At 40.7% G+C, this 25,187-nt stretch overlaps 3 protein-coding genes and 1 pseudogene across 3 annotated transcripts; all 4 read right to left on the bottom strand.

Annotated features, from left to right (window-relative positions):
• Positions 1-884: 884 nt before the first annotated feature.
• Positions 885-3,266, bottom strand: LOC5521561 (annotated as a pseudogene).
• A 136-nt stretch (positions 3,267-3,402) lies between these two features.
• LOC5521433 (glutathione peroxidase-like) lies at positions 3,403-6,239 on the bottom strand. Its single transcript, XM_032366687.2, has 2 exons — positions 5,717-6,239; positions 3,403-4,258 (listed from the first exon to the last, which is right to left on the bottom strand). The coding sequence occupies exons 1-2, from the start codon at positions 6,164-6,166 to the stop codon at positions 4,016-4,018; spliced, it is 693 nt and encodes a 230-aa protein (XP_032222578.1). The 5' UTR covers positions 6,167-6,239; the 3' UTR covers positions 3,403-4,015.
• A 4,122-nt stretch (positions 6,240-10,361) lies between these two features.
• Positions 10,362-12,430, bottom strand: LOC5521560 (homeobox protein HMX3-B). Its single transcript, XM_032366665.2, has 2 exons — positions 11,339-12,430; positions 10,362-11,024 (listed from the first exon to the last, which is right to left on the bottom strand). The coding sequence occupies exons 1-2, from the start codon at positions 11,715-11,717 to the stop codon at positions 10,735-10,737; spliced, it is 669 nt and encodes a 222-aa protein (XP_032222556.2). The 5' UTR covers positions 11,718-12,430; the 3' UTR covers positions 10,362-10,734.
• Positions 12,431-21,613: 9,183 nt separating this feature from the next.
• LOC5521558 (thymidylate synthase) lies at positions 21,614-25,164 on the bottom strand. The gene is made up of 8 exons (XM_001641166.3): positions 25,049-25,164; positions 24,586-24,802; positions 24,071-24,283; positions 23,685-23,876; positions 23,172-23,272; positions 22,187-22,261; positions 21,929-22,000; positions 21,614-21,833 (listed from the first exon to the last, which is right to left on the bottom strand). Exons 2-8 carry the CDS (start codon positions 24,767-24,769, stop codon positions 21,696-21,698), a joined length of 975 nt encoding a protein of 324 aa, XP_001641216.2. The 5' UTR covers positions 24,770-24,802; positions 25,049-25,164; the 3' UTR covers positions 21,614-21,695.
• Positions 25,165-25,187: the final 23 nt, after the last annotated feature.

The following is a 25,187-nucleotide window of genomic DNA, read 5'->3' as shown; positions in this document are numbered from 1 at the left end:
CACTGAGCCAGCCCCCCCCCCTTTAGCGAAAACCTGGAAAACTTAGATGCGCCCCTGGGTTGACATCAACCTGAAAACTTTCTCTGGAGAAAAAAAATTTGCAAAACTGTTGAGTACATCGACATCCGAAGTCGAGCTGCTGCCTATACAACCGTTCCCTTCAGGCAACTGAACGACATGCTCCACACTGATAACAGCTAGATTACACAGTCCAGTGGTTGTGCTTATTCTGCTTCAGCGGGTTCTGTTTTATCCGAGGATAACTTCGGGGATACGAATAATAAGTTCAGGCGCACAGAGTCTCCACAACCACTCAGTACTGGTTCTGCGAGAGCAACTGAGCGTTAGTGGAAACTGGAGCAACGGACCTCAAAAGCGTTTGTGAGAATTGGAGCAACGGACCTCAAAAGCGTTAGTGAGAATTGGAGCAACTGACCTCAAAAGCGTTAGTGAAAATTGGAGCAACGGACCTCAAAAGCGTTAGTGAGAATTGGAGCAACGGACCTCAAAAGCGTTAGTGAGAATTGGAGCAACTGACCTCAAAAGCGTTAGTGAAAATTGGAGCAACGGACCTCAAAAGCGTTAGTGAGAATTGGAGCAACGGACCTCAAAAGCGTTAGTGAGAATTGGAGCAACGGACCCCAAAAGGGTTATGGGAACAGAGCCACGAAACTCAATAGGGTTTTAGTGGTACAGAACCTCAACAGCGCTTATGGGAACTGGAGCAGTATAGTACGATGGGGTTTTAGAGGCCCCTGATTTTTAGACGCGCGGGTGTCTATGTTAGATGTGTAATGTAGAGAGTTCTTTAATAGACATAATAAAAGAAAAAAAATTGAAGAGTGTGAAGAGTTTTTGTAAACATCACAACAAGAGACACGATATATTTTTCATTATACTATTATTCATAAGTTGCATTATTTGGATATTGGGCTTTGTTCGTTCGTGTTACGTCACGTTTCACATAACTTTTGGCGCCAGCGAAGAGAAGACAGGTGAAGCTGAATGCATTAGGTCTTCACGTGCCTCTCGACATCCAATCAGAACTGATTTACTGCGCAATTTGAAACCAATTCGTCATCAGCTGGCAAACGTATCCGTATAGCTGGCAGACGTCACATGAATGAACAAAACCCGAATCTTCGTCACACAACTTGCGCAACACAAGTACAAACCTTCAACTCCCGTCACACATCTACTAATTGCTTCCGTAACACAACTATAAAGTACTACGACTTCAGTCAATAAATGGCCGAGTACTATGACTTCCGTCACACAACTACCAAGTACTACGACTTTTGTCACACAACTACCAAGTACTACGACATTCCTCACACAACTACCAAGTACTACGACTTTTGTCACACAACTACCAAGTACTACGACATTCCTCACACAACTACCAAGTACTACGACTTTTGTCACACGACTACCAAGTGCTACGGCTTTTGTCACGTAGCTACAAGTAAAATCAGCAGTACAGAATCAGCCCATAAAGTCGCCGAATGAGCCAATTGAGATGTAAACTTTTGTCTAAATACCATTCGGTAGTTCTTCCACAAACGCCCCGCGCTCTGATTGACAGTTTTTGATCAGCCGTTCGATATCTTGCCCCAGTTCCACGGGGTGAACCCACGGTTTGTAGCGACGCACAGGCTTCCCGTGATGGTCGATGAGGAATTTCTCAAAGTTCCAAGTGATATCACCGCTCCTGACAGGAGACCAGATTACTTTATCGCGATCAGCCTGGATCACACCATCAGAGCAGGGGCACTGGGCCTGGGGATAGAGAGAGTTAGGGGTTAGGGGTGAGGTGGGGATGGAGAACGCTACAAATTCACAACGATGCTTATGACGCCACTATGTTTGCACCCCTCAGGAAAACACTATCAACGACCTTAAGACAGAAGCCTGAAACGTTTGACCCAGGCCCTGGCCGAGATCCAGGCTATTATATTGAGACAATAAAGAGAACCATAATAGTCATTGTATTTTTTCGTTTTTAAAAAAACTCTGTGCGAAGCGCCAGACAGCTTGATTTGCAGTCGTGAGCGATAATCCAGACAGGGTGCAAAAGTGTCAAAGAAAACCATTCATGATAAGCAAAAATTGCCAAGTCATGAGCCAAAAGGTTAAAGACCTGACGATAATCTGAATCATCAGCAACTGAAAATCTGCATAGTCATAAGTCGTCACACAACACTTTTCTATCTGATGAAAAAAGATGTTTATTCTAATAGCTGAGGAGTTGTCCTGCTGAAAATAAAAAGACGGTAGTTTGCTAAAAAGGCAGATTAAGTTTTGGTAAGGTATAAGAAAAGGCGCGGTCCGCCCATCTTTGGGGATTAGTCTTTTAATAATGAAAAAAACAAAAAAACATAGTGAAAATAATAGACTCTCATACATACCTTGAGAAAAGTGTAGACAGGATTCTGGTTGATTCCATTCACTTCCGTTTTGTTCATGAGCGGAAAGTTCGGCACAAACCCGTTCCCAGGCCTGACATATTTCAGACTGTTTCTGATCTCGTCAGCATTTGCACCAGGTTCTTGAAAACCGAACTGATTACATGGGAACCCGAAGATAACCAGGCTACAAGGACCCCCAACCTTACCGTATTTCACGGCTAATGCATTCAGCTGGGGATATTGTAACCGGGTTAGCTTTCAGAAAGCAGCTACATTGATGGCCAGGACAACATGACCAACAGGGGCTGCTTGCTTCTTGCCGTCAAGGTTAATAAAGTTGTGGTTGTAGAAGGAGTCCGAGGTGTTACGACAAGGACCTGAAGTTTGAGCCCTTGAAGGGCTGAATTGAGAACAGAGCAGCACGAACAGCGCCAGCGAACCGGAGCCCTTCATGGCGAACTGAGACTGTTTATCCGTACGAGTGTTTTTTGAGCATTGGACTAGCTGCGCGCAGCAAACAATGGGATAAAGTCAAGTTGTCACTCATCACTCAATCATTGAAGTTTCCCCTTTGGTCTTCATCACGTACGTACTGAAGCATACTCGCAGGTCTTCCTCGCAGCCGGTTTGGACTCGTCACGCTATGCGGCACTTGAGCTCCAGTTACAGGAACTCAAACACCGCCTAGTGTGGACGCTCTCGCGCGATCGGTAGCAAACAAGATAGCGGCCATGACTCGACGCATGACATAAATTAACTAATGAAAATATCCGAAAAGACGCGTGCATTCACACACACTGTAATGCAAAAGTGCAATACGTTTATTGGAAAATTAGCGAATTTTCTGCCTAACAGGATGGACAGTCTACACTATAGAATGATTTCAAGATTTCAAATTGTTTTGATGCGATCGAAAAGACCCCATTAACGAAGCATCATGGGAAGATAAGTCAGTCGGTTCGGGTAGAAGCGCAACACGAAGGCTACAAGTTAATATATTTATCGAATTTTATTCCATTTATTTTTTATTTAAATTTTATATTGTTATACGCTTGCTTTATTTCCTACACATCTTACTCTTCTTACAAACACTTCCACTCTGTTTTCTGGCGGAGGAGACGACTGTGCAGCTGAATGCATTGAAGACTGCACGCGACTCTCATCCAATCAGAACTGATCTACTGCTCATGCGCAGTTTGGAACCAGTTCGTCATAAGCCGGGTCAAGAGGGCCGTGTTACAACAAACTAGATTTACAATTTATGATTTATGATAAACAAACTTGTTATATGATGGGTCTGGATGTGATAAAAAAACAAGATTGATTGAATAAATAGCGATTTTTGAAATAATATGGATTATTGTGCGGTTAGATTGCTAGCCAGCTCTCATTTGGGTTTATCTAGATATGTTTTCGGAATGCATGAATGCCTATTGAGATAAACTTTGGAATAAATATAAAAATAATATATTTTTTAAAGCAGACTTTAAGGTACACAGATGCGAGGGCGAGAGTTTTTGCTGTTGTCCAGGACATTTAGGAAAGTCTTTAAAATAAACCCAAGAGAGAGTCGGCTCGCAGGCTACATTAGTGCGATTTGTAGATCTTTACAATCCTTCCTTCTGGCAGTATGCCGCTGACTTGCAACAGTTGATCACGGAATCAATGTCTTGCACCATTCTCTCCGGGAAGAGTCTCGGCTTGTATCGGCGCACAGGCTTCCCGCGGTGATCAATGAGGAATTTCTCGAAGTTCCAGCTTATGTCATCGCTCTTGATAGGGGACCAGAGGACGCGCACGTCCTTGTACCTGTCTTCTCTTATGACGCCATCTGGGGACGGGCAACTGGTCTGCAATTACAAAGACACGCAAATATGTTATCGTATGAATACCTTATGGGAATGAATTTTCAAGACACGTAAAAATTGAGTGGACGATTGCGGGTAAAGAAATGGATGAGAAGGAAAGCGAGTGAATAAGAACAAGAGATTGTCTTCCCCCTGCCCCCACTGCGCCACGTGCTGTTCGGCCATCTCTTTAACACCTCTTTCTGTTAACAGTTCAATGCCCTAGGACAAACAAGGGCAAAATAGTTTACAGACATTTGCCGTAACCAGGTAACCATTTATTCCTCTTTTCAGAACATCAAAATAAAATCTTCTCTCAGTGAAAATGTAGCGAATAAAACAGTACTAGATGGCAAACGTATGACGTCGAATGGTTACCCCCCACGTCGCTAGAAGCGAAAAGTGCGTATCAAAATTGCCAATGAAGATGGTTATATTTTCCGAAGCCAATTACTAAATCCAATAAGGGGTGAGAAATAAAGGGAAACTGTAAACCCCAATTACCACATTTTCCTTTCTCGACGTTTTTGAGAGATGGATGCGGTTTTATTAAAAGGCACCCGTGCGCTAAATGTGGCGTAAAGTACGTCCGCCTACTCTGCTGTAAAAACTCTCAAATGGTTAGCTGAATCAGGTCTTCATTAACAATGACCTGAGGGGTGAAAAACATTCTATCGTGTGCGGGGACAAGATATTGAGGGATAATGTTGGATTCCCATTATAAAATGGTTTGAATTTAGACAGAGGGTCTGTAGATTCCATCTGAATAAAATGGCTCTGACGCTCTCTCTTCAGACGTGCCTGGACCGCAAAGCCCTGGTAGCCGGGTATATACTAACCGGGTGGGAAGAACGATCTTATAAATTTATTTTTGTAAATGATCGATGTTCTATTTCACAATGTAACCCAATCCCTGACAAAAGAAAATATATAAAAGACATTTTATTATACGCTCCGCGATTGCACCGAATGGTTAACCGAAATAGTCTGAATACATAATATGCATTATACGCATCATTTAATTTTAATTTTCCTACCGAATAAAAGGTTGATAAAATATCTTTAACAATTTTATTACTACTTGTAGCAGCAACTGTTTACTTTCTGAAAGATTTTCGTTGTTTTGTTGTGACACGCGGCACCCCAATTTGGCCCAGCGCATTGCCACTAAAAACGCGCTAATTATCTAATGCGGTTTCTTCGTAAAAAAAAAAACAGATAATGAAAATCTTTATTGCGGGTTTTGTGGGATGAACGGTTTTATGTATAGATAGATCCAACAATTTTGTACATCAGAAATGTAAAAATATCGCGTACAATCGCGTACAATCGCGTACAAAAGACACATAGATAATAAATCAATACAATAAACACAAGTGAGAATCTGATTGATAATATCACAACAAGGTGCGAACGACCAGTTACGACACTAGTAATGTGATAAAAGATTAGAATTTTCACCTTGAGGAATGTGTAAAGAGGATGCTCTTTTATCCCATTGACTTCCGTCTTTTTCATAAGCGGGAAATTCGGCTCAAAGCCTCCACCAGGCCTGACATACTTCACACAGTTTCTTATCTCTGTGGCAGTATCGCCGGGCTCGTGAAGTTTAAACTGGTTACATGGAAATCCCACAATTTCTAGTCCACACCGGTCACTCTTGAAGCGCTCTTTCAATGCATTCAACTGTTCATAGTGCACCTTCGTCAAACTTCAGAAGGACGCCACGTTAACGACCAAGACAACTTTGTCCCGTAGATCTTGCACTTTCCCGTCTAAATCCTCCAGTTGGAACTCATTGATAGAGCCCGCTATCGCTGTGCAAGGACCAGACATATTATCTTGTGCTTTTGATAGACTGATGTAGAGAGATATCATCACCAAAAGCGAGAAAGAAGCCGAAGGCTTCATGTTGATAGCCTTGTCGCCCCGGCGAGCGAGATCGACTGCTCACTCGAGTAAACACGAAATTATGATACGAAAACATGGAATACATAAAAACATTAAATATGCGCGCGCATGGGGTCAATAGACCTTGTCACCATGAAGGCTTTTAAAATGCACCTGTAAGGGTAATTGATGTTACGTAAGCAACCTAAAGGGCCGTGAAGGAGAACTCATGACTCAGCATTTTCCTGTCTCTTTCAACTGCCTTTTTATAGCAATTCTGCCCTTCTCAAGTAAGATTATTTCGCTTCTATTACCGCTAATACTATATCATTGCATATATTTTTTTAAGATCGCTGATTTTTTCAAGATTGCTGAATTTAATGACAAGAATGCAGGGTCTCTGAAACAATTACAACATATGTGGCTGTTGATTAAATATATATCACTCTTTGGTCACATCGTTTGGTCCCAGTGTTTTCTAGTCAGATGTAGGACATGCATGTCGTTAATAAAGGTCAAGCGTATAGGCCCTTCAGTAGGAGAAGATGATCTAAGGATTTGTTTTTTTCTAGAGGACAGACCTTTCTTCCGTTCATCTTTTTCTCTTTTGTCTACTCGCTCTTCAAAGCCTGGAAGAGGAGGAACTGGATGCCCACAGGGAAGCAGTTGATTTTCATAACGTCACATGCTACGCTTTTGTCGCTAAATGGCTTCCCGTCCAACTTTTTGAGACTCGGAGACATTTAATTGAGCAAGAAAAAGTGATGGCCAAATGCAAGAAAAAGAGGATTAAAATCTAGGCTATAGGTCGGGGATTGAACTTGTCCAACTTGATCGAACTTTGATTAAAAAGAAAGTGATAAAAGTAGACCATATATATCCAGACGGGCACTGACCAGCAGGGTCGTAGCAAGGGGTGGGGCACTGGGAGCATGTGCCCCCTAATATTTTTTTACTGTTTCTGTAATGTGCCCCCCCCCAATCTTACGTGGCCTGCTTACGGCTCTGCTGACAGAATCGTCGCATGGCAGCTAAAGCTTTACGACGGAAGATTTCGGCCCCAACACCGCTATCTAACGAACTGTGCAACATACAAGTATCGGAGGCACTCGCGCATTAATAGAGGCAGTAACCAGGTCCCTAGCCGTGTCTCATGTGGTTACGCCGCTGGGGCCTTGGGTCTCTTGGTTGCCCCTGCGCGGTCTTTGTAAACATGGGGCAATAAAAAAGTATTGGCTTCCTAAAAAGTACGATTTTTAAAGATTATGCGTTGGCATTTTTTCAAAATATAAAGATATATATATATCCGGCGCTGAAACATGCGAACTTGTAGGCAACTTCCTCCTCTCCCAACTCCAAGACCTTAACATCAACGTAGGACTCTACCGCGACGACGGACTAGCCATCACAAGCGCCACACCTAAAAAACAGAAAATATCAAGAAAAACTATGCCGCATCTTCAACAACAACGGACTGCGAATCACCATAGAAGCCAACAAGCGAGTAGTCAACTTCCTAGACGTCACATTCGACCTGAACCGCAACACCTATCAGCCTTTCACCAAACCGAACGCCCCACTACAGTACGTCTACCGAGAGAGCAACCACCCACCTACCATCACAAAGAACATCCCTGCCAGTATCAACAAACGCTTATCTACACTATCATCAGACAAAGAAACCTTCGACCAAGCCGCCCCGCCATACCAGAAAGCACTCGACGAAAGTGGATATAACTACACGCTACACTACGAACCAAACACCACAAACAAACGCAAGAACCGCCAGCGCAACAACATCATCTGGTACAACCCCCCTTTTAGCAAGAACACAAGCACCAACATCGGCCACAGATTCCTATCACTCATAGACAAGCACTTCCCTAAAGACCACAAACTCAAAAAAACCTTCAACCGAAACACAATCAAAATCAGTTATAGCTGCATGAGCAACACCAAGCAGATAATTGACAGCCACAACAAAAGCATAATCGCCTTATCAATAAGAACCGAAGACGCCCCCACCTCCCTCGCCACCGCCAACAACAAAGCATGCAAATGCAGACAAAAGAACGCGTGCCCCCTTGACGGAAACTGCCTCCAATCATCTGTTATCTACCAAGCCACTGTAACTGTAACAAGAAAGGACAACAACACCTCCGAAACCTACGTAGGACTAACCGAGAACGAATTCAAGACAAGATATAGAAACCACACCGCCTCATTCCGACATGCTAAACACAGAAACTCGACCGAACTAAGCAAGTACATATGGAGCCTTAAAGACAACGACATAGAACACTTTATTTCATGGAAAATCCTGTCATCTCACTCCACCTACAACAGCTCTAGCAAAAGATGTAATCTCTGTCTCAAAGAAAAACTTATCATTATCTGCCAACCCAAGCTATCAACTTTAAACAAGGAACAAAGCCTTGTTATGCAACAGCTGAACTATTCAATTTCACCATAACAGCCATTCAAATTTCACGCCCTATTTTTATGTTAATTTTATACATAGATAGTATATAAGTGATGGTAGTAATATATTTTTAATAAATCTCCTGATGAGTGGGCAACCACGAAACAGGCTTGTAGATATGAAACGGTAGTTCGCGTGATTTTCCTACAAACCAAGATATATCCCGCTCTACACCTATGTATTGAGCACTATTATATGAACGCCTGCACTCACGCATTATATATATATATATATACCTTACCATAAATACCAGTAAGGGAGTACTTTTCGATGTCCTTAGCTTACCACTAGTTCCAGTAAGGGATTACTTTTTGATGTCCTTAGCTTACCACTAGTTCCAGTAAGGGAGTACTTTTCGATGTCCTGACCTTACCACTAGTTCCAGTAAGGGAGTACTTTTCGATGTCCTTAGCTTACCACTAGTTCCAGTAAGGTAGTACTTTTTGGTGTCCTTAGCTTACCACTAGTTCCAGTAAGGGATTACTTTTTGATGTCCTTAGCTTACCACTAGTTCAAGTAAGGGATTACTTTTTGATGTCCTTAGCTTACCACTAGTTCCAGTAAGGGATTACTTTTTGATGTCCTTAGCTTACCACTAGTTCCAGTAAGGGAGTACTTTTCGATGTCCTTAGCTTACCACTAGTTCCAGTAAGGGATTACTTTTTGATGTCCTTAGCTTACCACTAGTTCCAGTAAGGGAGTACTTTTCGATGTCCTGACCTTACCACTAGTTCCAGTAAGGGATTACTTTTTGATGTCCTTAGCTTACCACTAGTTCCAGTAAGGGATTACTTTTTGATGTCCTTAGCTTACCACTAGTTCCAGTAAGGGATTACTTTTTGATGTCCTTAGCTTACCACTAGTTCCAGTAAGGGATTACTTTTTGATGTCCTTAGCTTACCACTAGTTCCAGTAAGGGAGTACTTTTCGATGTCCTTAGCTTACCACTAGTTCCAGTAAGGGAGTACTTTTCGATGTCCTTAGCTTACCACTAGTTCCAGTAAGGGATTACTTTTTGATGTCCTTAGCTTACCACTAGTTCCAGTAAGGGAGTACTTTTTGATGTCCAGACCTTACCACTAGTTCCAGTAAGGGAGTACTTTTTGATGTCCAGACCTTACCACTAGTTCCAGTAAGGGAGTACTTTTTGATGTACAGACCTTACCACTAGTTCCAGTAAGGGAGTACTTTTTGATGTCCAGACCTTACCACTAGTTCCAGTAAGGGAGTACTTTTTGATGTACAGACCTTACCACTAGTTCCAGTAAGGGAGTACTTTTTGATGTCCTGACTAGTTCCAGTAAGAAAGAATTTTTGTTGTCCTGACCTTACCATAAATTCCAGTAAGGAAGTATTTTTGTTGTCCTGACCTTACCATAAATTCCAGTAAGGGAGTACTTTTTGGTGTCCTTAGCTTACTACTAGTTCCAGTAAGGGAGTACTTTTTGATGTCCTTAGCTTACCACTAGTTCCAGTAAGGGAGTACTTATTGATGACCAGACCTTACAACTAGTTCCAGTAAGGAAGTACTTTTTGATGTCCTTAGCTTACCACTAGTTCCAGTAAGGGAGTACTTTTTGATGTCCTGACCATACCACAAGTTCCAGTAAGGAAGTACTTTTAGATGTCCTGACCTTACCACAAGTTCCAGTAAGGGAGTACTTTTTGATGTTATTTACTCACCTGCCTATAAACATTTTTGACAGCATATATATAAAGATAAATACGAAAGAATGCCGTGGTTTATACAATTTATTATCATCATTATTTCCAAATCAGATGTTAATCCACAGGTAGCCCAGGCTCTGTCAATGAGTAATTTGAACCGACCGGCTCATAGAGAACACAAGGAGTTGTTAATTTATGCAAGTATTATTCCATAAAAACGTAATAAATTCAATCAAACGTGATGTAGTACTATTAGCCGTCTATTAATTCTACGTTTAAGCGATTTGGGGCGTATTTGGGGCCGCTTTAGCGCTGTTCGGTGAAATTTAAAATTTTCTCTATCACTCCCACTATAGAAAGATATACTTTGCGTCACGCAAATGGTCCTTCGCGGTTGTGTCACGCTACAGTTCGTTTTTGCGTCACGCTACTTCAACAGCTAAGTATGGTGCAAGCCCAGAGGGTAACACTGCTGACAGATGATGCTGTGTGGTATCGCAGGCTCCGATAGACTATTATGTACCTCAGCTCTCCACTTTACGCGCCTGTTTTGGAACCAGATTTTCACTTGGTTTTCAGACAGCCCTAGTGCCTCGGCTATTTTGAGACGCTCAGTTTTGTTTAGGTACTTTTTTGACAGAAAGTAGTTTTCCAGGTGCTGCCGCTGGAAGTGCGAGAAAACAGGACGCGGGCGCGGTGGCCGCCTTGGTGATCTAGGTGGTGTGTCTTCTGCAAAAGAAACATCAAAGATGGTGGATACATGATTCATCCCAGTGAACTAAACAGACGAGAACAATCATTCTATTTTGTTATAGCTTCTTTTACTACCACAGCATATGCCATATTCTGCGTGGCTACAAAGTGCGCCTTTAGATCTAGACCCTTATTCCAACTAGGAAAACTTAATCCGTCTTTTTTTCAACTTCTTAGTGAAGCATATAATTTCATTTATGTGAGCGCACAAAAATGGCAGATTAAGTCTTAAACACGCACGTCCTGCAAACATTGCATAGAATGACTGATCTCAAAACGTATGTGGTTACCTGTTGTAGATCCATGTAGTATGTTATCAATGCTAAACTTCAGCTTTGGCGCGACCACCTCAAATCTTTCTTCTTTTGTCTCATTAGAAGTTGTTTCTTGAGCGTGCTCGCTTTCAGTTGGTACCTCTCCACTGGTGTGTCGTTGATGAATCTGTCCAGTGATTGTCGCGCCCTTTCCATCACCCCACCACTCTGAGACGCTTAGTGCACACACTGGGACAGGCTTAGGATAGGGGATGGTAGGTGTTCGGCACCATCCCACCTCCATACCTGCTGACGGAAACCAGAGCGTATTCATCGAGTACAGAAGACGGAAAGTAGACGCACACGACACGCGAGTACAACTTAATCCGCTGACGCAACCCAATCCGAGAACCATCTAAAAGTGTGCATCGATTGATAGCCCACGCTCAGTCAAGTGGTTTAATTGTACGGAGTCTCCAATTATCAAGATATTAGGGCTATAAAAACATCAACAAGGGTAATCGCCTTGGATGTTTTGACGATAAAATAGCCTCAGTCCATGCTTGTTTGATGTCTCAAGCAAAATAAACAATGCCTCTGTGACTCACACAGGATGTCAACCCTGCGGGCTTCGCGTAAATAACGGATATTCCTAGAAATAAATACCCAAAACATCTCAATCGTAGTCCAAACTACCCCCTGGAAGGGAACATGCCCCTTGCTTTGTTTCTGCCTTCATTAGCTAGTTTTGGCTGAAAACAATTGTTAAAAATGATTGCAAATTATCGAGGCTTAAACGAAATTAAACGTCTCGCATTATTTCACTATTTCTATTTTACCCGAAAAACGAGAATCATTAGGCTTTCCGTTCACTAACCTTAACAACTCGAAATACCACCTGAATATAGTGAATTGCCCCCTTCTTCGATTGAGCTTGTAACCCCTTCCCTTGAGACTGTCTTTCGTAAACCTGCATCAGCAGGTCTGAGCAAACCATATTTACACATCTCTCTCTTCCACTTCCCTACGCCTCCTCACCATCTCCAGGCCAAATATTGAGAGATAATATATAGAAGTGAACATGGTACTTTGAAAAGATCAAACCGCAAGACATTTATTCATCGGAATTTTCCTAGCTGTCTGAAATCATCTGGCTGGATCCAAATGCAACAAATAACAAATTGTAAGTCTGCAGACAGGTTATTTGCGGGGGAAGGGGAAATTTAAAAAGGGGCCACGCCGAGCTAGTCCATATACTAATACGGCCACCTTTTGGGGATTGAGGAAAACCCTATCGTACTGAAAGACACCTGATCAAAACATATTTCTTTGTTGAAAGACTCGGTGAAATAGAAATTCAAACTAAAACAACATTTGGCTAATGAATCAACACCAGTAGCTGTTATTATAGAGTGATAAAGATAGTTTATCCTGGCTTAATCGTGTGCAAATGATCCGGGTCGGATCGTGTGGTCGCCATTTGTTAATGTATAGGGTCGTGAGGGCACCTCCTATCTCATACCAGAATCGACATAAAACAAACTGGCCTGAAGTCAAGAAAAAGGAAACCGCTACATAAACATGCGTTCTATCAACAACTTCACTTGTGTCAAAGAGAGCAACGCCTGTGAATCAAAGATGAAAAGGTGCCAAATAAAATAATTGAATTGAATTTAAAATTGAATAGGGCTAATAATAGTGTCCCCTTTCAACGACAGCCTTTGGGAGAAGAAGGATATGTTTAACTAAAAGCTGGCCTGTTTCCCGATGAAAAAGCGGGGATGAGAGTCGTTCTGGAAAATGGACATGTCTTTGTTTTCAACATGGGTTTTAAGAGAGGATATTTCTCATGCTTCGATCATGAGCCCGTGCATGTATCAAGCGAACTTGGGGTGGGAAGGGGGTGTGTGGGGGTAGACGTATGACGGCTGTACGCGCTTGAAATGTCTTCTAAGTGGAAAGGGGATGCAGAGTCAATTAATATGGGGATGGTTGTATACGTCTTCACCCCTTCTCCTACATCAGCGAGGGGCTTGTTGGCGCATTCTGGAATACGATCACCACTTCCTGGGTAAAGTAAGTAGGTGAGGAAAAAAGCGAATACATAATAAGAAATGAGATAGAGCTATCCCTCCTTACCATCTCTTTCTCTTCTTCCTCACTGATATTTACACTTGCGTAAGCATAGCATAGTCTCCACGGCATGTTTTAGTCGAATGAGGGCACATTTATCAGGGGAGGATGCAAGATGTATCTAGGGGGGAGGGGGGAGAATGCAAAATTATACAAAACAAATGTTCGAGGGTTCGACTTTTGCCCTTATAAAGGCTCTTGTGCATTTTCTTCCAAAATATGTTATTTCCTTTTGGACACAGGTAAATTAGCAAAAAATGCTATAATTGAGCCCTGTTATATTTGTTTTAAGAAATGCCGTCTTCTACTGCTCTTTTCATTTGCTATGAACTTATTAGAAGGATATTGACACAAATTTATTGAACATAGACATTTTCATTATCAGCATTATATCTGAGTAGAAGGACTAGTTATTTAAATCTCTACATATCGAATAACAACAAGAAAAAAAAAGAAGAAAAGTAAACCATGGTTTTTTAACATTTGATTCAAGTATGTGTTTCTTATCGAAACTGGTGAGTCTCAATAATCACATTTCCACAAATGCACACAAATGTACACAAATGCGTGTTGTAGACCCAGACTTTAGGCTCCTCAGCAATAACAGTCATACCATTGCATAAAAATCCAAGAGAAGAAGCTAGTAGAGTTCCTTCGGTAAACACTAGCTTTGTCCATTTCCACAAAGCTTACTTTGCGGCTTTATTCATTGTTGTAATATCTCTTTTTTAGAGTTCTGTATTTTCTGAGCATGTATAATGCCTCCAGTTCCTTTACCACATATTCCCCTCGTGCGATTAACACCTTGATTTTCTCAGGATCTGTTTCGTCTTTGTTTTTTAGGAATGCTTTTTTTAACTTTTGGTTAAAGTAGGCTGCTCCCATTGGATATTCTTTCCCAAGATAGTAGAGCTACAATGAAATGGGGTATGGTTAGATTTCTAGTACGGTAATATTGATGACGAGGGTCGTTGATAAGGATAAGAATATATAAAGCAAACATGTATGCTGGAATAACACCTGACCTTACCATTAGTTCCAGTAATTGGTACTTTTTGATGTCCTTAGCTTACCACTAGTTCCAGTAAGGGAGTACTTTTTGATGTCCAGACCTTACCACAAGTTCCAGTAAGGGAGTACTTTTTGATGTCCTGACCTTACCACTAGTTCCAGTAAGGGAGTACTTTTTGATGTCCTGACCTTACCACTAGTTCCAGTAAGGGAGTACTTTTTGATGTCCAGACCTTACCACTAGTTCCAGTAAGGGAGTACTTTTTGATGTCCTGACTAGGTCCAGTAAGGGAGTACTTTTTGATGTCCTGACCTTACCACTAGTCCCAGTAAGGGAGTATTTTTTTATGTCCAGACCTTACCACTAGTTCCAGTAAGGGAGTACTTTTTGATGTCCTGACCTTACCACTAGTTCCAGTAAGGGAGTACTTTTTGATGTCCTGACCTTACCACTAGTTCCAGTAAGGGAGTACTTTTTGATGTCCAGACCTTACCACAAGTTCCAGTAAGGGAGTACTTTTTGATGTCCTGACCTTACCACTAGTTCCAGTAAGGGAGTACTTTTTGATGTCCTGACCTTACCACTAGTCCCAGTAAGGGAGTACTTTTTGATGTCCTGACCTTACCACTAGTTCCAGTAAGGGAGTACTTTTTGATGTCCTGACCTTACCACTAGTTCCAGTAAGGGAGTACTTTTTGATGTCCAGACCTTACCACAAGTTCCAGTAAGGGAGTACTTTTTGATGTCCTGACCTTACCACTAGTTCCAGTAAGGGAGTACTTTTTGATGTCCTGACCTTACCACTAGTTCCAGTAAGGGAGTATTCTATGATGTCCTGACCTTACCACTAGTTCCAGTAAGGAAGTACTTTTTGATGTCCTCACCTTACCACTAGTTCCAGTAAGGGGGTACTTTTTAATGTCCAGACCTTACCACAAGTTCCAGTAAGGGAGTACTTTTTGATGTCCAGACCTTACCACAAGTTCCAGTAAGGGAGTACTTTTTGTTGTCCAGACCTTACCACTAGTTCCAGTAAGGGAGTACTTTTTGATGTCCTGACCTTACCACTAGTTCCAGTAAGGGAGTGTTCTATGATGTCCTGACCTTACCACTAGTCCCAGTAAGGGAGTACTTTTTGATGTCCTGACCTTACCACTAGTCCCAGTAAGGGAGTACTTTTTGATGTCCTGACCTTACCACTAGTTCCAGTAAGGGAGTACTTTTTGATGTCCTGACCTTACCACTAGTTCCAGTAAGGGAGTACTTTTTGATGTCCTGACCTTACCACTAGTCCCAGTAAGGGAGTACTTTTTGATGTCCTGACCTTACCACTAGTCCCAGTAAGGGAGTACTTTTTGATGTCCTGACCTTACCACTAGTTCCAGTAAGGGAGTACTTTTTGATGTCCTGACCTTACCACTAGTCCCAGTAAGGGAGTACTTTTTGATGTCCTGACCTTACCACTAGTTCCAGTAAGGGAGTACTTTTTGATGTACTCACCTTACCACAAGTTCCAGTAAGGGAGTACTTTTTGATGTCCTGACCTTACCACAAGTTCCAGTAAGGGAGTACTTTTTGATGTCCTGACTTTTTGATGTCCTGACTAGGTCCAGTAAGGAAGTATTTTTGTTGTCCTGACCTTACCATAAATTCCAGTAAGGGAGTATTTTTGATGTCCTGACCTTACCACTAGTTCCAGTAAGGGAGTATTTTTTGATGTCCTGACCTTACCATAAATTCCAGTAAGGGAGTACTTTTTGATGTCCTGACCTTACCACTAGTCCCAGTAAGGGAGTACTTTTTGATGTCTTGACTTTACCACTGGTTTCAGTAAGGGAGTACTTTTTGGTGTCCTGACCTTACCACTAGTTCTTGTAAGGGAGTACTTTTTGATGTCCTGACCTTACCACTAGTTCCAGTAATGGGTACTTTTTGATGTCCAGATTTTACCACTAGTTCCAGTAAGGGAGTATTTTTTGATGTCCTGACCTTACCACTAGTTCCAGTAAGGGAGTACTTTTTGATGTCCTGACTAGTTCCAGTAAGGGAGTATTTTTTGATGTCCTGACCTTACCACTAGTTCCAGTAAGGGAGTACTTTTTGATATCCTGACCTTACCACTAGTTCCAGTAAGGAAGTACTTTTTGATGTTATTTACTCACCTGCCTATAAACATTTTTGACAGCAAAGCGCAACTGGCTCGACATTACTGCAGTATTCATGAGAAACTGAGCTGAAATAGAGATAGGGATAGTGTCATTAGGGCCTGTTATACATCCTATTTAGGACCTATAATTAGGGCCTATTTACGTCAGGAATCTATTGATTCACTAAAAGAACCATATATATTTTTAAATGCTTGCTCTTAAAATAAAGAATGCTTCAGTGGAAGCTATGATTATGCCTATTATGCCATCTTTAGTAGTTTAAATTGCTATTGGCCAGACAAGTTTCCTGATCTTTTTATGATCTCCTTGAGTGTATTTTTTGCAACAAGACCCTGTAAGAACTGTTAATACTCTGAAGGCCCTCACAAGACCCTGTAAGAACTGCTAATACTCTTAAGGCCCTCACAAGACCCTGTAAGAACTGTTAATACTCTGAAGGCCCTCACAAGACCCTGTAAGAACTGTTAATACTCTGAAGGCCCTCACAAGACCCTGTAAGAACTGTTAATACTCTGAAGGCCCTCACAAGACCCTGTAAGAACTGCTAATACTCTGAAGGCCCTCACAAGACCCTGTAAGAACTGTTAATACTCTGAAGGCTCTCACAAGACCCTGTAAGAACTGTTAATACTCTGAAGGCCCTCACAAGACCCTGTAAGAACTGTTAATACTCTGAAGGCCCTCACAAGACCCTGTAAGAACTGTTAATACTCTGAAGGCTCTCACAAGACCCTGTAAGAACTGCTAATACTCTAAAGGCCCTCACAAGACCCTGTAAGAACTGTTAATACTCTGAAGGCTCTCACAAGACCCTGTAAGAACTGTTAATACTCTGAAGGCCCTCACAAGACCCTGTAAGAACTGCTAATACTCTGAAGGCCCTCACAAGACCCTGTAAGAACTGTTAATACTCTGAAGGCCCTCACAAGACCCTGTAAGAACTGTTAATACTCTGAAGGCCCTCACAAGACCCTGTAAGAACTGCTAATACTCTGAAGGCCCTCACAAGACCCTGTAAGAACTGTTAATACTCTGAAGGCCCTCACAAGACCCTGTAAGAACTGTTAATACTCTGAAGGCCCTCACAAGACCCTGTAAGAATTGTTAATACTCTGAAGGCTCTCACAAGACCCTGTAAGAACTGTTAATACTCTGAAGGCTCTCACAAGACCCTGTAAGAACTGTTAATACTCTGAAGGCCCTCACAAGACCCTGTAAGAACTGTTAATACTCTGAAGGCCCTCACAAGACCCTGTAAGAACTGTTAATACTCTGAAGGCCCTCACAAGACCCTGCAAGAACTGTTAATACTCTAAAGGCCCTCACAAGACCCTGTAAGAACTGTTAATACTCTGAAGGCCCTCACAAGACCCTGTAAGAACTGCTAATACTCTGAAGGCCCTCACAAGACCCTGTAAGAACTGTTAATACTCTGAAGGCTCTCACAAGACCCTGTAAGAACTGTTAATACTCTGAAGGCCCTCACAAGACCCTGTAAGAACTGCTAATACTCTGAAGGCCCTCACAAGACCCTGTAAGAACTGTTAATACTCTGAAGGCCCTCACAAGACCCTGTAAGAACTGTTAATACTCTGAAGGCCCTCACAAGACCCTGTAAGAACTGTTAAAACTCTGAAGGCCCTCACAAGACCCTGTAAGAACTGTTAATACTCTGAAGGCCCTCACAAGACCCTGTAAGAACTGTTAATACTCTGAAGGCCCTCACAAGACCCTGTAAGAACTGTTAAAACTCTGAAGGCCCTCACAAGACCCTGTAAGAGCTGCTAATACTCTGAAGGCCCTCACAAGACCCTGTAAGAACTGTTAATACTCTGAAGGCCCTCACAAGACCCTGTAAGAACTGTTAATACTCTGAAGGCTCTCACAAGACCCTGTAAGAACTGTTAATACTCTGAAGGCCCTCACAAGACCCTGTAAGAACTGTTAATACTCTGAAGGCTCTCACAAGACCCTGTAAGAACTGCAAATACTCTGAAGGCCCTCACAAGACCCTGTAAGAACTGTTAATACTCTGAAGGCCCTCACAAGACCCTGTAAGAACTGTTAATACTCTGAAGGCCCTCACAAGACCCTGTAAGAACTGTTAATACTCTGAAGGCCCTCACAAGACCCTGTAAGAACTGTTAATACTCTGAAGGCCCTCACAAGACCCTGTAAGAACTGTTAATACTCTGAAGGCCCTCACAAGACCCTGTAAGAACTGTTAATACTCTGAAGGCCCTCACAAGACCCTGTAAGAACTGTTAATACTCTGAAGGCCCTCACAAGACCCTGTAAGAACTGTTAATACTCTGAAGGCCCTCACAAGACCCTGTAAGAACTGCTAATACTCTGAAGGCTCTCACAAGACCCTGTAAGAACTGTTAATACTCTGAAGGCCCTCACAAGACCCTGTAAGAACTGTTAATACTCTGAAGGCCCTCACAAGACCCTGTAAGAACTGTTAATACTCTGTCTAGTCAATTGTTAAAAATCAATATTGATATAAATCGATTTTTATCAATTGATTCCTGAATTTGTTAAAATTGTTAGGGAAAATAAGAGTGTGGAAATCGATAATATCGATTTTGTCATTGAATTTTAACAGAAAAAAAGTTTTTATCCATGAGAGAAGGGCCAAAAAGGCAAACTTACAAATGACGAGGGAGACATGAGAACATAGAACAACCTTTAGCCAGTAATGCAGGCATTTACAAGGTGTGTATATCGCGAAAAACCAGCCTCTGGTTGAACGTCTCCAAATTTTTGAGTTATAAGAAAGCATGTGTTTTCAGGCAAACACATGCTGGCCGTTGGGTAGTGTCAATGGCTCATTATGTTCCCTGGTTAGCATTCACTTGGTATACAATAATACCTGACATGTTATCAGCAAATTACTTGTGTTAGGGTTGAAAGAGCTTCACTTGGTTTCTATTGTGTTAAAAATCGTAATAAATTGGTAAAACTTTATCAATAGTTTATCAATCGATAAAAATTGTTATTTTTTTTAAAGTGTGGACGATTTTGAACGATTTTTAAATTGAATTGATAAAAACCAATCAGCTATCATTGATTTTCTTCGATTTATCAATTGCCAAATTGGTAAAGATTTTTTAACGATTGAATAGACCGGCTTCTGTGCGGGTTATATGTAAAAAAGAGATAATAAAAATATTGTTGTTGTGGTAATAAAAATACTTAATTGGCAACAAAACAAAAGATTGAATTAGAGTAAGTATATGATTTTTAATAAAATATATGCTTGTTCTCGCCATATGAGGCTTCTAAAGATTTACCGGATCGAAGGTTACATAACACATAAGTATAACCACCGTCTAAAAAACCACAATCGCAACAAAAGGTTTGATTGGCATACTTGTCGTCCTTGTAAGAATTATAATATATGGCTAATTAATGGCTTTAACACATTTTCAATCCATAAGATAAGATAGCAAGTTTTTAAGCTTATTTTATAACTTAATCTTACTTTTAGCTGTAAAGAAATTCTTAACTTGAGGGAGGAATAGGAACAACAATAATATTAGAATCTGGCGGTTTGTGGAATGCCATCGGAGATAAACAAAAAGAAACAAACAACGCCTTGAAACGACTGAAGCTGCTGTTTACATTTAAGGATTGACAAAAGATTATGAATAAAGAATATCCCTTTTATGCTTATGTTGTGTACATACACAGAGAATTTGGGTTTCCTCTGCAAAGAGAAACTTTGTTTGTTGTGCAAAAAACATCAAATAAACTCACCAATAACCCGCAGACAAGTAGTTGAATGTTCGATGAATTCGTGCTTTAATTCATGGCAGGGACGAAGGACGAATTAATAGATAAAAAGTCCGTTCTTCAAAAGGTCACGTACGAGAACTCTCCGCGGAGGCCATAATGGCACGTAACAGGAAAAGGCCAGGATACTAAGCGACACAGGAAGCCCCCAAAATTGAGCCAAAGATGGATATAGATTTAAAAACGCTGTATTGATTGCATATTGTAGGTTTCTTGTACAATAATCATTTTATTTAAAAAGAATTCCATAATATTGCTTATATTGGTGTTTTAATTTAAAATAGAAGATGAGTTTGAAGTACTGACGTACAATTGTCTTAGCACTTCCGGTTTCCTGAAAAAAATATAGTTGATGTATGGACACTTGCTAATTGGCACGTTTTGTACGCCTTTTTGGTTAAAAAAAAAAACAACAACATATACTTGCAGTAAGACTTTATCCAAAGAACTCGGACTTGCTGCTTTGAATTTAATAAAGATGTTTAATCTTGGTCGTCCATTTCTTCTTTGACATAGTTATTTTGTTATCCAATAGGACTTGTGCTAGACTGCTTGCAATAAAAGCGTGAAAACACTAGATAGTATTTAGAACTATTTTGTAGAATTCATACTATTTACTGAATTTAGTAAAAAATAGTTGAAGCGTGAAGGCGGTTTAGATTTCAAGCTCTCAGTGACCGAATGTATGATGAATTGTTGAAATCTAAACCACCTTCACGCTTCAACTATTATTACTTAATTCTACAAAATAGTACTAAGTATTATTTAGTGTTTCACGCTTTTATTGCAAGCACTCTAAGAGATCAAGCGACTCTTTTTAGTGGCAAACTAGGAAGCGCTTAGTCTTTAAGCGGCAAAATAATGAGTAACAAAAAGCAACTTATGTAACGCTTACGAATAAGGCCAGAAAGTTTTTTCTTTCCAAAAAGGGATTGTTTTCATTTAATATTTTTCTTTTTGTCATTCAATTATTTCTGCTTATTTTGGCTCAATTTGCCAGCCAAAAGGTCACATGATCGCTTAGGGCAAGTCCATAGGGTATCAAATACTTTTTTTGTAATACAGGGAACATGGAAGTAACCAGGATTGGCCAGGGGGGGGGGGGTGCACAGTAATAGGTATCATATGGAAAAGGAACAGTATTTCAATTGGCAACAAGTCATAAAAAAATAAGCCTTTAAACTAGTACAGTACAGTTCCTAACACAAAATTTCTCTCATTTATTTACAAAGTTCATTAGTCAGCCTTTGATTACCTATATTTACAAAAAAAACATCACTATTTATACTGCCATTTCCATCTTAATCTTTGGGTGTGGTTTGTATCCCACAATCTCAAAGTCATCAAATGTAAACTGGTCGATGTCATCAACCTGGCGTTTAATGACAAGTGATGGGAAGGCACGTGGCTCTCTTTTCAGCTGCAAAATAAATGAATAAATTATTATCAGCATTTCCCTTGGTCTGTTCACTTTTTTAAGAGTCAGTATTCTTCAATGTATAGGGATTTCAATACCTGCTCCTCCAAGGCCTCAAAGTGGTTCAGATAGACATGAGCATCCCCAAGAGAGTGGACAAAGTCTCCAGGCTAAGAAAGCAAAAACTAGTGGTAAATTGGTAAAGCCTCAAATAAATAATCGATCAAGATGATAATGAGTGATATAAGAGAGTGTTGCCACCCCCCCAAGAGCAGGCCCTAAGGGTCAACCCTGAGTCAAATATAATGGTGATAATAAAAGAGTTATGTTGAAAAAAAGAATGATGATTTTCATACCTTAAGGCCACAGACATGAGCAATCATGTAAGTGAGCAAGGAATAGCTTGCAATGTTGAATGGAACACCAAGACCCTGGAAAATAGTTAAAAATGTAAAATTAGTAAGTAGTTAATGCTACCAAATACCAAGCCTTCAGGATGCAACACACTATTAGGCAATCTGTGGTAGAGGTTGATCAGCTCTGCACAGCTAAATGGGAAAGAGTCAGCTATCTGACATTGTATGTACTAAAGTAATCACAGGTAGCCCAGGCAATGGTTGCTTGTTCGTAGCTCAGAACTCGGCTGATCTGAGAGGGGACGAGTAAAAGGTTTTTTTGTAGAATGTGGAAAATAGAATTGCCTTAAAATATAGAACATGCCTTAATTTTATTGTTAAAAACTACACCAAAAGCGCTGTACTCGTCCCCTTTCAGAACAGCCGAATTACAATGCTACGAACAAGCAACCATTGCCTGGGCTACCTGTACTCCTTTCCAGCGTGGTCAAGCGTAACTAATCATCCAACGGCATTGGACAAAGATGCTTGTTGCTACTTTCTCGTTTTAAAAATAAGGCTAGCGGCCAGGGAAAATAGTTTAGTTCGGATGTTTTGCCACATATCGAATGTAAGTGTACCCTGGCATAGGTCTGAGAGATAAAAATATTTTGTTTGTTGTTTTTTCTTCTCGAATTTCGACGGTATTTGAGTGCTACCGAAAATGGCGCCTCCAACCTTGTTTCTTTCCTTAGTAGGGGGAGAGAAGTCATAAATTTTATTAAGAAACCCCCCCCCCAAAAAAAATCGTGTATTACACATGAATTTGACAACAACAAGGCATCTTCTTAGTTTTAAGGCAATTTTATTGACAACATTTCTCACAAAAAAACGCTTTACTCGTCCCCTCTCAGAACAGCCGAATTCCGAGCTATGAACAAGCAACCATTGCCTGGGCTACCTGAGAAGTAATATTATAGGAAAAGCAAGTACTTTGGAAACCTACCATATCTCCAGAGCGCTGATACAATTGACATGATAGCTCTCCATTGGCCACATAAAACTGGACAAAGGCGTGACAAGGGGGTAATGCCATCAGAGGGATATCTGTTCAAGCAAAAATAATAGTAAAATATGTTGCATACATCTGTGTTTGAGACACACTTTCTTTTTACTAATAATGACATTTGAAATCATGTCTAATACATTAAGTAAAATCACTTGATTTAAACATAAGTGATTTCTGATTCCTTATTGTTTTTATTTCAGATTCTTCTATTGAAACTAAGCCAAGCTACTAGTAATTTACAAGTGAAACTATTGCTTTTTGCATTGGTAAATATACTAATGTAGAAGAGTACATAGTTTTAAAAGGGATTTCTAAAAAAGTGAAGTAAAGAGGTGTTAACATGGATAACAAGATATATTGCTAACATGGTCTGATGCCTTCTTAGCTAAGTGCAGTATGAGATACCAGTCCCAAATAAGAAATAAAAATAATTGCAGCTTAAATATTTACCAGAAGGATTCCATGCCAACATGATAATGCGTCTGTCATCTGGGTTATTCTTAATTTTGTCAATAACCTGAGCCAGCTGGTCAACACCCTGTCCAGTGTAGTCTGTGTGCATGTCAACATATTTGGCACCAAAATGCCGCCACTGGAAACCATACACTGGTCCAAGATCACCTTCCTCACGATGTGACAAACCTGTATAAAATAAGATTACGTCATCAAAATATACTGTGTATAGTTGCACCATGCATTATTTGATTGTGTGTTAAATATATCAAGAACAATAAATTGTATTATCTAATACAATTTACTAAAGTTTTTGGATTGTTAACTGTTTCTTTTATAGACATGAATTAACCCAAAATCTGTTTTAAATCGTACATATCTACCTTGTCTATCAAGAAAACCTCTTGAGCCATTTGCATCCCAGATGTGTATATTTTTATCAGCAAGGACTTTGGCATTGGTACAGCCTTTGACAAACCATAGCAGCTCCTCTGCCACGCCCCGCCAGAAAACTCGCTTGGTAGTAAGGAGGGGAAATACCCCATCCCGCAGGCTGAATCGCATCTGCGCCCCAAACACTGATTTGGTCCCAGTCCCTGTAGATGAAAAACAACAAATTAATCATCATAGACTTATTGTAACCACTGATCTCAACACCAAGTGCTCAGTAAATAAACACTTCAGTTGCTCTCTGTTACAGTTATTCCACAGTAGCTCTACTGATAGTCGCCAGTGGTGGACCAAGGGGGTGGGGTGGGGGGAAATATAGATTTCAATCCCTCCATATATTTTATATCTTGGTCCATCAACTTTCGGGATGGTGCCCTCCTTCGAGAAATCAGGGATCCGACCAGGTCACTTAACCAATCACAAAATCCAAATTTACTGCATAACGAACCGGTCCGGTCGGTTTTGACCGTTCCATTCTCCATGATATAGCGAATCATGTCCAGGTATTGCAGCTCATCGTGTCTCTTGGTGCTATGTTTGGCTTCTTTCTTTAGTTTGGAAACGCTATCCTTCGCCATAGAAGTAGATCCGTTCATGTGAGATTCCTCTTGTCTTGGTTCCCAGACTAACATCTTTGATTACTTATGTTTCCTTGAGTATGACGACTGAAACGAGGAACAAGTGGTATATTTGAATGGAATATCGAAATACCTTAAATATAAGAATCTTTTTTAATGCGATCTAGTTAGCAAAACATTTGGCAATAGAGAAAAACTTAGCTCATCGATCAAACGATTCCCGCCAAATTAGAGATGCTTCCATTTCACAAGTTGAATGCCTTTACGTCTTTTTAGCTGCAGTTGCACAAAACACACTTTCTAAGGTGTGAGTAAACAGTTTAGGTGTCTTACCTTGCAAAAAAAAAGTCGGATTGAGGCCTAACTGAGGTGGAAATACGAGTGACAAAGCAAGACTACACTTGAAGCTTCTTGCTCTCTTGCTGTTTGATTTTTGGCGCGAAATCGTTCGACCTCGCTATCAAGTAGCTGT

The sequence above is a fragment of the Nematostella vectensis genome, chromosome 6 (genome assembly GCF_932526225.1).
Source record: "Nematostella vectensis chromosome 6, jaNemVect1.1, whole genome shotgun sequence".
NCBI lineage: Eukaryota > Metazoa > Cnidaria > Anthozoa > Actiniaria > Edwardsiidae > Nematostella > Nematostella vectensis.
Note: the sequence above shows the minus strand (reverse complement) of the source record. Positions and strands in the feature narration are given on the sequence as shown.